General features: G+C 36.7%; 1 protein-coding gene and 1 pseudogene across 1 annotated transcript; both read left to right on the top strand.

The window, feature by feature from the left end:
* Window positions 1-5,535: 5,535 nt before the first annotated feature.
* On the top strand, window positions 5,536-11,253 carry LOC145790628 (disease resistance protein RPV1-like). The gene is made up of 4 exons (XM_082868863.1): window positions 5,536-8,094; window positions 8,887-9,324; window positions 9,409-10,353; window positions 10,464-11,253. The coding sequence occupies exons 1-4, from the start codon at window positions 6,946-6,948 to the stop codon at window positions 11,046-11,048; spliced, it is 3,117 nt and encodes a 1,038-aa protein (XP_082724989.1). The 5' UTR covers window positions 5,536-6,945; the 3' UTR covers window positions 11,049-11,253.
* LOC145791403 (TMV resistance protein N pseudogene) lies at window positions 5,873-6,403 on the top strand (annotated as a pseudogene).
* Window positions 11,254-11,596: the final 343 nt, after the last annotated feature.

The raw sequence follows: 11,596 nt of genomic DNA, 5'->3' as shown, positions 1-11,596 counted from the left end.
ATAAGAGGCCGATGGATGAAAATGAAGTGCCTCGAAATGCGTGCACACGGGCACGCAAACCGAGGCAATGGTATATGCAATGCAAATGTGGCAAAAATGGTATGCAAGCATGCTAATGGATTTTCAGCAATGAAATATGGGGGAAAACAGTCCCGAAATGAGGCGAAATGACACCAAATGCATGGAATAGTCCCGAAATGCGAATTTAGGCACCCGAAATGGCCTATAGCTATGCAATGCGTGCACAATATGGACATGAAGTGCAAATACAGAAGCTAGGCAGTCCCTAAATAGGAATTTTACTAGTAAAAAACATGGTCAAACAGCAAACCAAGATAGGGCAAAACAAGCATGCAAGAAATGGCCCTAAACATGAGATTAAAAAGAAACTCATAGCTGCCGGCCCCAAACAGGTTAGGGTCCTTCAACAATGTTGAAGAGGGACCCAAAATAGGACTATTTACAGTTTATGGCAGCCCCAAAAACAGTATACAAATATGCTAGAAATGCAATGCAAAAATGAGGCTCAAAAGTGGCTATAACATGAGGTATACAAAAAATTCATCAAACAAGAAAAGACCCTTAATAAAACATGTTCAGGAGGTCAAAATAAAGCCACTTTTAGTTCGGACCAAGGTCCAAAAACAGCAACATCAGGGGCTGCCAAGACATACAAAAATGGGACCAAAAAGAGGATATAAAGGGAAGTATAACATGGAAGTCTCAAACAGTGTTGAGCCCTTCTTCAATGTTGAAGAGGGACTCAAAATAAGCCTACTTACAGTTTATAACATGCTCCAAAATAAATCACACACAAGCTAAAAATATCATGCAAGAAAATGACACTTTAGAGGGATAATGAAGCAAGTGCAAGATGGAGGGCTGAAACAGGGTTGAGCCCTTAATGAGACATGAAAATGAGCTCAAAAAAATGGTACTTTCAGTTCTGGTCGGAGCTCAAATGTATAAGAAGGGGAGGCTAAGAAATGTTGCAAGAAATGAACTAAAAAAAGAAGAAATGGACTCACCCTTGAAGATCAATACTTTTGTTGCTTCTTGGACCAATTTTGATGACTCTAAGCTGCTGGAATTCTTCCTCTTGCTTCTGAAATGGAGTGGTGGTGGTAGAGCTTGGTGGTGATGAAGAAAATAAGGTATAGGACTTAAGGATTTTTAGGAAAATGAGAGGGATGGAGGAGGATTTGTGTCTTGAGGCTTGAAGAACAAATTTTCTAACCCCTAAATGTGATGCCACCAGCTGGTTATATGGACAAGAAAAGGGGAGTAAAGGTGGGGCAAAAGGTGGGGGAAAATAGGCAAGTTTTCCCCCACAAAATATCCCCCGGATTGGGATATTTTCTTGGGGAAACAGCTACACAGCTGTAAAGTTGATGTTGAGAGGAACATGGCCAGCCACTTATTGGGCTTGGAAGTGGCCGGCCGGCCACCCCCCCTAGCCGGCCAGCTAGGGGTCAAAAGGGTCAACTTGAAATAGTGGCCGGCCACCACATATTGGTGGCCTCCCAGGTTTCCTCTTCACAACCCTGTGGTTCGAATTTGGAAATTCTAAAACAAGAGAGAGAACAAGCCAATTTTAGGAGGGGTTCAAAAGGGTCAAAAGAAATTAATGGCCGGCCATATGATATTAGGATCCTCCCATGTGTGTACAACACAAATATGTGGTTCAAAGTTCAAGAAAAAGGGCCCAGGTTGTTCAACATTGGCTCGGAAGGAGGAGTTCAAAAGGGTCAATTGGATTACTGGCCGGCCACCAACTTTTAGGGTCCTCTCATGTGTGTACATCACAAATATGTGGTTCAAAGTTCAAGAAGATGGGCCCAAGGTGTTCAACATTAGCCCGGAAGTGTGAAAAACGGGCGTCGGAGGGCGTCGGAGGATATATAACTGGTTGTTGCAACAATTGCTGGCCTCCCACCCTTCAGTGACCTTCCTGGTGATGAAACAGAGGCACCTGCCAAAAATGAACGAAAACCGTTGCAAAACGAATGTTCGGGGGCCAAAACGCGCAGTTCGGGGTCCCGAAAATGGGCTGTTAAGCACCGAAAGTGGCATTCGGCCACGAAGTGGGTTTCTCCGACCCCAGTGTCCCTCAAAAGGGAGAAAATAAGATGTATGCCAAAAATCAGAGCAAACGGAGATGGTTAGGCGGTCCCGAACCGAGGCACACGGCCTGACGGTCCTGGAAAACCGGAAACCGGGCTCCGAAATGGGCAAAATGGCCTACGGCCACAGAATGTAGCCCACGGCCACTGAGAGATGGTCTACAGGACCTCTCCCTCCCCTCAGGAAAAGAAACAGAGAAAACCGAATCTGGTTCGCAAACCGAGGCAAGGCATAGAAGAGGGTTCGGAAGTCCGGAGGCAGGGCGCACGGCCGTGACTCTGAAACTTCTGAACGAGCATAATATGTAGCATCACCGAGCACTCAACTGGTGACGTCTAAGTCTTAAGGTCGGTCAAAATTGGGGTGTCTACAGCTGGCTTGTCATCTTGTAAGCCTTGCCCTTCACCCATCTCAGTCAAACCTAGTGTTCCTCCAAATGTTGCTTTACCATTTTCTGATCCAGCTCTTTATAGAAGTATTGTTGGTGCCTTACAATATCTCACAATTACCAGACCAGATCTGTCTCTCTCTGTTAACCAGGCTTGTCAACATATGCATGCCCCTACCATTGGACATTTTGCTGCCGTGAAGAGAATTCTTAGATATGTTCAAGGCACCCTCACTCATGGCTTGTCTTTCTCCTCCAGTACTTTTGATGTGCATGGGTATTCCGATTCCAATTGGGCAGGAGATGTTCTTGATAGAAAATCAACATCTGGTTACTGTGTTTTCTTGGGGTCCAATTTGGTCTCTTGGTCTGCTAAAAAGCAGGCCACAGTATCTCGCTCCTCCACTGAAGCTGAATATAGAGCTTTAGCCAACACTGCTGCTGAGTTAAGTTGGATTTCCATGCTGCTCACTGAAATGAGTATTTCTTCCCCTACTACACCCATACTCTGGTGTGATAACCTCTCTGCAATAGCTCTCGCTTCCAATCCCGTATTCCACTCCCGTTCCAAGCATATCGAAATCGATTGTCATTTTGTCTGAGAGAAGGTTTTTGCCAAGCAATTTCAGTTACAATACATTCCAACTATGGATCAGCTTGCTGATCTGTTTACTAAACCTGTCAGCGTATCTCGGTTTCAATATCTCAAGTCCAAGCTCATGGTTCTTGATTGCCCCATCAGCTTGCAGGGGACTATTGAAGATACTGCTTCAACAGATTCTGGTACAACTACTACTGCAACAGATTCTGGTACAACTACTACTGCAACAGATTCTGGTACAACTACTGCTGCAAGAAATAACTGCTCTAACTAATTCTGTTATTCCAGCTATGGAAAGAAGCTTCTCGAAGTTACTTCCACCTCATCCATATAGTTGTAACTATCACTCCATTGTAACAAACTAGTGCTTACTTACAAGTTTATAAATACAACATTGTAATTCATTCTCTGTATTATTCTGAAAAATTAAATAATAAAGAAGTTCTTAGTTTCTTCAATGGCAATAATGACAATGACAATGACAATGAATGTAGTGGTAGTAGTGGTGGTGGTGGTAGCAGTAGTGATGGTAGTAGTAGTGTTGCCATGATGGTGGTGGTTGTGGTGGCGGATGGTGGTGGATTGGTGGTAGCGATAACAGTAGTGGTGGTGGTAGCGGTAGCGGTAGCGGTAGTGGCAGTGGCAGTGGCGGTGACGGTGGCATGGTGGTGATGGTGGCAGTAATAGCGGTAGCGATGGTGATAGTGGTGGTGAATTTATAATAGCATATATTGATATTTATATTTAGTATTTATAAATTCAGTTAGAATTAAGTAAGTTTTAAATGACTTAAATTTTTTTTTAAGTTTTAGCCAATATTTTAAGAGAGACTTAAATTTTTAAGTGATATCAATTATGGTTGTCAAAATGATTTAATTGATTATTACTTAGGCTTTGTTTGGAAAGTTGGCTATTTTAGTAAGCTATTTTAGTTTTTGACTATTTTAGTAGGCAAAAATATTTGTGTTTGGAAAGATGATTGGATTCTTTTGTGGATTTTAGCCAACAAATCCTCCAAACCCAACTTACCAAACACCGCCTTAATATATTCAGTTCTAAGTACTAAATTATGTTACCAAACACCCTATCTTCTTTTCCCTATTTTTTGTTGGCCTTACCATGCCGTGGGCCGTGGTGTATCCAAATGAATGATTCTATCCCATACCAATAATTTTACTAAAAAATTTATAAAAAATACAAATGATTAAATGTGATTGATTGTGAAAATAACAATAATATTTTTACGTCCAATAATATGTGGACATAGATGCTTTTAATAGAGTTGTTAATAAAATTTCAAATAGATATAGCATTGTTGGTATCCAAATATTCCATATGAGTAAATGAATCGCAATAAAAACAATTTACATTTGAAAAATATATTTTAAAGGTCTCACTTTCTCACTAACTTCGTCCACCCATGCCTGTCTCACTGTACTCCACTTGCACTCTCTCTAATCCACGGTCCCATTCACATTTGGTGCAAAAGAATGCAAAAATCACACATATTTTTATTTTATTTTATTTTATTTTCATAAACTTTTTTTTTTATATTTTAGTAATTGTAAAAAAAATTAAGTATTTAGATTAAGTACATTTAAAATTAAAATGTGAAAAAAAATTATTGAAAAAATTAAAAATCAAATTTTAAAAATCAAACAAAACAGAATCCAAATTTTCAAACCTACCTCATACGTTAATGCTTATGCGTGAATAATGATGCATTTTATTAAGGCACGCCACACGTAGCTCTGTTTGGTAAGAGATTTTTTGGTTTAAAAAAAATTAGAAAGTCACAAAAAAATTTCAAATTTCAAATTCAACTCTATTAGTAAAATGTCAAATCATACAAATTAATCAATCAATTTTTTTTTTTCACAGCTATCTATTTAATTAAAAAAATCATTCCAAATACATTAATTTTTTTTATCTCATAAAAAAATTAAGAGTAAAAAAAATACTAAAAACCTAAGTTCCAAGCGGCCTCTTAGAAGAACGATTAACGCCATCCATTTGTATAGATCAGTGGCTACCTAATTGGTATAGTTAACAATAGAAAACAAAGTTTCAATAAACAATAACTATTCACAAATATAAAAGTATTACATCAAATCAACTACTAATTTAATAATAATTAAAAAGTGAACACAGTCACCAAGCCCAACTACCTAACCCAAACTTGAGAATAAATAATCAATTGTAAACAACATTCAAATCCTTCTCTATTGTATATTATTTGTTTTACCACCATTTCATATCATTAAGAAATGAAAAAACATTATTTAGTTTCAAGAATAATTATTTATGAACAAGGAATCAATTATGAATATCCATTTAAATAGTGATTCCAAACGATCACAGAAAATGGGTGACATATAGCAATATTTGTCTTTAAATAATAGAGCAACGATTGAATTGGTTTAGGGCATTTTGGTTTAAATTAAACAAATGAAGGTGGGTAGATTGGTTCATGATTTTCCAAAGGGTAAGAATTTTTAAATAATTGTCAAGACACATAGAGTCAAGAATTCTTGTCAAGACACATACAAGCTTCCAGGAAAAACCAACATGTAAATTAAGATAGCATTTCTCTCATCGGTTTCTTACTTGGTACTTCATTTACATATAGTGACGTCTATAAATATCCATAGTGCCTAAACAGATATAATTCATATCTTGGCTCTTTTGTCCTTAATTGGTCTTTCTTTGATATCTTGGCTCTCCTGTCCTTAATTGGTCTTTCTTTGAGCTTTAATCCAATGGCAATTGTCAGATCCCAAGAAACCTCCTCCTCCAATTCTCATTGTAGTTATGATGTGTTCTTGAGCTTTAGAGGTGAAGATACTCGCAAGACTTTCACTGATCACCTCTACACAGCTTTAGCACACGCAGGATTTCGTACTTTCAGAGATGACGATGGAATTGAAAGAGGGGAGAATATTAAGTTCGAATTGAACAAAGCAATTCAAGAGTCGAAGATTTCAATAGTTGTCTTCTCGGAGGACTATGCATCTTCAAGTTGGTGTCTCGATGAACTTGTCATGATCCTCGAACGCAGGAGGACTGTTGGACATGTAGTTCTACCTATTTTCTATCATGTGGATCCATCTCATGTGAGGAAGCAAAAGAAAAGTTTCAAAGAAGCATTTACAAGGCATGAAGAGAGATTTCGCGCAGAAGCGAGTGAAAGACAAGTTGAATGGATTGGCAAAGTGGAAGAATGGAAGGCAGCACTTAGAGAAGCTACAGATTTGGCAGGGATGAACTTACAAAATCAAACTGACGGGTAATTTCCTCCCAAGTCCTTTTCTTAGCTAAGCATTACTTATATCACCATTTTTTGGATATCGTAGATTAAAGTATTTCATACTAAGGCCTTTTGAATGAAGAATTGTCTGTTCAAATTTTGGAATGAATTGTTTTGTTAATTATGACAGATTTACATAGTTTAGTCTTTGTAAGATAACCTTCAAACACAAAAGCATCCTACAAGTCAGTTTCCAAAAAAAACAAGTTGAATTTATTAACTCATGATTTTTTTAAGATGCTCCTTCTTTTCAAGTTATATGAAAAGATCACAAGCAGCTATTCATTTCTTTTCATAGACATTTTATTCAAATGTGGCCCATTGTTTAAAAGTTTCAACAACTTGGCTTACTAATCAAAAATTGAAAAACAGAACAGTTTATATTAGATAAAAGAGTATTGTTTCAAAACCATGATAGTGAAAACCCTTTCTTTTCATCCAAGACTCTTCCAATTGTTTCAACAAAGACAGTAACATGGTCTTTTGGTTCAGTATTGCAAGAGAATTAGCGATTAAATTCAATTGATGGCATTCTTATTGTTCTTTATTTTCCATCTTAATCTAATAATTAGTCTTGAGTCAAAGTTTATCCAGAAAATTGTGAAAGTAGTTGGAGACAAACTAAGTCGCACAACTTTGGGTATTGCCCCCCACCTGATTGGAATATATTCTCGAGCCAAAAACATTGGACTTTGGTTACAAGATGAGTCTAGTGATGTTGGTATAGTCGCAATTTGTGGGATGGGTGGAATAGGGAAGACAACCATCGCCAAAGTACTATATAATTCGAACTTCTCAAGATTCGAAGGTAGCAGTTTTCTTGCAAATGTAAGAGAAATTTTAAAACAACAAGATGGTTTACTCCGATTACAACGACAACTTCTTTCAGATATGTTAAAGGGAAGAAAGGAAAAATTGTACAGTGTTGATGAAGGAGTTATAAAGATTAAAAATGCATTATGTTGCAAAAAAGTTCTTGTAGTCCTTGATGATGTGGATACAGTAGATCAATTGGATGCAATACTTGGAATGAGAGACTGGCTTTCTCAAGGTAGTAAAATCATCATAACCACTAGGCGTGAGCAATTGCTCAAGGCTCATGAAGTTTGTCGGGTGCACAAGGTTGAAAATTTGGATCATAATGAATCCTTAGAGCTCTTTAGTTGGCATGCCTTTGGGAAAAATTGTCCCATTGATGGTTTCATAGAGGACTCAAAGAGGGTGGTGCACTACAGTGGAGGGCTTCCATTAGCTATAAAAATTTTGGGTTCTTCTCTGTCTGGAAAAAGTTTAAATATCTGGAAAAGTCAATTAGAAAAATTGAAAGCATTTCCTGATTATGAAATCCTTGGAAAACTCAAAATAAGCTATGACTCTTTACAAGATGACCACGATAAAAATTTATTCCTCCATATTGCTTGTTTCTTTGTTGGGATGGATGAAGATTGGGTAGTTACAATTCTAGATGGATGTGATTTTTACACAATGGTTGGGATTCAAAATCTCATTGATAGATGTCTGTTAACAATTGATGAATGCAAAAAGTTGGTGATGCATCAATTGGTTCAAGAAATGGGAAGAGAAATTGTTCGGCAAGAATCACCTAAGGAGCCAGGAGAACGTAGTAGACTTTGGAATCACAAGGATTCCTTGAATGTTTTGAGAGAAAATACTGTAAGTGTTAACCTTGTTGCTTTTCATGTTTATTTCTATTTATTTATGTAGTTATTCTATTTATATCGGAAAAATAATCTAGAAAAATCTTTGTATAATATAATAAACGAAAATGGGTAAATTACACCACCGGTTCCTCTAGTTTGATCGAAGTTTTATTTGATTCTCGTAGTTTCAATTTGAACAATTTAATCACTACAATTTTTTTATTTTTTATGTTTTGCAATGTGGTCTCTCCGACATGTGTTGTTAAGATTTTGAATGGAAGAAAATTATATACAAAACTAGAGGGACCAAATTGAAATTCAAAACAAATTACAATGACCACCGGTGTAATATATTCATTACACCGATGGTCCCTATAGTCTATTTGAATTCCAATTTGGTATATTATACCAATGGTCATTGTAGTTTGTTTTGAATTTCAATTTGGTCCCTCTAGTTTTATATATGGTCTTTTTCTGTTTCAAATTCTAATGGTAAGTAACAAGGGACTACGTTGCAACAAATTTGAAAGTATAGGGATCAAATGGTTCAAATGGAAACTATAGATACTAAAATAACACTTCGCTTAAACTATAAGGACTAACAGTGTAATTCAACAATATATATATATATATATATATCATCTAGGATAATAGGGCAATTGGATTTTTGAAATTATCAGTTTCATTTCTGTTGTTTTTATTTGAAAAAGGCCACATCATTTTGTATGATTGATCTTTGCAAAAATTATATTTTTATAGCATTACTCTTATTGATAAATATTTCCCTCCTCTTGTTCATTGTCAGGGGACAAGAAAAATCGAAGGCCTCACACTTGATATGAATTTGCTCCAGAAAGATAAACATGACAGGACAATTTTTGGTGTTAATAGAAAACGTCATTATGATGAATTCCTCGACACACCATTTTTAACAAATGTAGGCAACTCATTTAAAAGATACTGTTTTGGCATGTTCTCCTCCAAGAATGTAGGCATTGCTCTAGGAAATTCAAATCAAGTAACTTTGGAAGTTGATGCATTTGCAAGGATGCATAAACTAAAACTTTTGCAGCTCAATTATGTACAAATAAGTGGAAGCTTGGAAAATTTTCCTAAAGGATTACGTTGGTTATGTTGGCATGGATTCCCTTTCAAATTTATACCTTGTGATTTTCCTTTGGAGAGCCTGATTGTTCTTGACATGAGTTATAGTAGCTTGCAAATAATTTGGGAAGGAGAAAAGGTATGCTACACATTTATTATATATTTTTTAATTTCGTGTGAAAACTGAAAGAAATATTAATAGCAGCTTTTTCTTGTTTTACAGCTTCTCAAGTCACTAAAAATCCTTGATCTTAGTCATTCCCATTGCCTTACTAAAACTCCCGACTTCTCGAAAGTCCCCAATCTAGAGAAGTTGATATTTAAAAATTGTGCAAGGCTGGTTGAGGTTCATGAATCCATTGGACACCTTGAGAGACTTGTTTTGTTCAATTTAAAAGATTGCAAAAATTTGAGGATGCTCCCGAGAAGCATTTGTATGCTAAAGTTTTTGAAAACACTTGACATCTCAGGTTGCTCAAATCTTGAGGAACTGCCAACAGGAATAGAGACTATGGAGTCATTAACAGTTCTCCATGCAAGTGGAATTTCCATAAGTCAATTACTCTCTACCAGTAAGGAGGTCAAATCATGGCATTCATTCATCTATCCCTGTCTGTTGAAGCCAAGAAAAAGCATGGAAATTTCATGGGCTCTTTTACCACGGTGCTTGGTACACTTGAGTCTTGAGAACTGTAATTTATCAGATGATAATTTTCCTATGGATCTTGGCAACCTATTCTCATTGCAAATTTTAGATCTGAGTCGTAATGCAATTCGTAGCCTCCCAAATTGCATCAGAGGTCATACTGGACTCCAGATCCTTAGTTTAGATAGGTGCACAAAGCTCCGATCACTTGAAGTGTCGCAGAAACTGGAAGAATTACGGTTCGTAGGATGTACATTGTTGGAGAAAGTAACCTTTCCAACCATAGAATATAATGACATATATGGCAATCAAGGCACTCGTTTTTTGCATCCAAATCGAATACAATGGGGCGAGAATCACAAAATAGTTGAGATTATGGGAAGGTTCAAGCTTGAACCTTTAGGAAATATTGACATGGAGATAATTAACAATTTGGGCTTGTCCAACTTAGGATCCATGGGAAGCCAAACTGTTAGGCTTTGCGGCCCGGACTCAGTGAATCCATGGAAGCTTCCCCTACAGGTCTCTCTCTGTCTCTCTGTCTCTCTCTCTCTCTCTCTCTCTCACACACACACACACACACAATATATATATACATAATCGTTAAATTAATTATGCTTTATGTCGCACAGGGATGTCATGAAAAACACATATTCTATGCTTATTGTTTAGGAAGCAAGGTTCCAGACTGGTTTAATCTTAAAAATGAAGGATCTTCAATATCATTTACTGTGCCGTCGCATCTTAATTTCAGAATCCGATGCTTGACTGTATGTTCTATTTATGCACTTTCCAATAATCGAAAAGAAGATGATTGGTTTCATCCGTTTGATTGCGTCACACATACCATTATTAGTAATTCGACCAAGAGTTTTATTTGGAATCATTCCCAATTTGTCTTTGGCATTCCAGAAGCTGATGAGGATATGATGATGTTAAGCTATTGGAAGTTTGAAAATCAGTTGGAATGTGGCGATGAACTGAATATTTCAGTGGTTGGAAATGGGTATTTTCATGTAAAGGAGGTCGGAGTCCATCTTGTGTACAAGGAGCAAGAAGAGAAGAGTAGCCAATCAACTAGTGAAGAAGCATCCCAACAATTCTCTCTATATGGAAATGTAGTTCCCGGAAATGCATCTGCAGTACGTCCCGCGAGTAAAAAAGTCTACAATCTAGGTCGTCATCTGAGGAGTTGTAGAATTTGTGGCGATCTATAATCTCAGCCTTCGGGCACTACTACCTTGGGAATTGTTTGTTTTGGAGCTGTGAGATTGGGTAGGCAACGATGTTAAGGATTTTGATTTTGCTAGTGGCTCTGCTTTGTGATTTTCTGTTATGAAGGCAGAAGTTATTTCAGTGAGAGAGAATATGTTGCAACTTTTCTTTGATTTTGATGATGCTGTGTACTACTGTTTAGGTGAAGCTGCTGCTACTGGGATTATATTTTAATTTGGAATTGCTCAGAGTTATATTTTACTTTGGAATTACTCATATGTTTTACTGAGGTAACTCCCACCTAGTGCCTGACAAAATCAAATTCAAATAGTCTATTTTAAAATAGGAACACTGTTTGGATACATGTTCTCGTATGGATTCTATTTTAATAATTCGAACTGTTTATTCTATCAAGCATTCATTTCATCTATTTTTTTCACATAAAAAAATTGGGTCGATCTAATAATTATAATATATTTAATTTATCAAATTTTTCACCAAAAAAATAAATAATTTATTTTTCAGAACACAATTGTTCAAATTTTTGATG

The sequence above is a fragment of the Camellia sinensis genome, chromosome 5 (assembly GCF_055761805.1).
Source record: "Camellia sinensis isolate YWXY chromosome 5, ASM5576180v1, whole genome shotgun sequence".
NCBI classification, from domain to species: domain Eukaryota; kingdom Viridiplantae; phylum Streptophyta; class Magnoliopsida; order Ericales; family Theaceae; genus Camellia; species Camellia sinensis.
The sequence above is the reverse complement of the archived record's forward strand: the minus strand, read 5'-3'. Positions and strand labels throughout refer to the sequence as shown.

What these genes read in the sequence shown, in the direction of transcription:
- LOC145790628 (XM_082868863.1), top strand. Translation starts at nt 6,946, where the DNA reads ATGGCATTCTTATTGTTCTTTATTTTCCATCTTAATCTAATAATTAGT. An exon ending in TAATTTGGGAAGGAGAAAAG is followed by an intron (nt 9,325 to 9,408) that starts GTATGCTACACA and finishes CTTGTTTTACAG; the next exon opens with CTTCTCAAGTCACTAAAAAT. An exon ending in CATGGAAGCTTCCCCTACAG is followed by an intron (nt 10,354 to 10,463) that starts GTCTCTCTCTGT and finishes TATGTCGCACAG; the next exon opens with GGATGTCATGAAAAACACAT.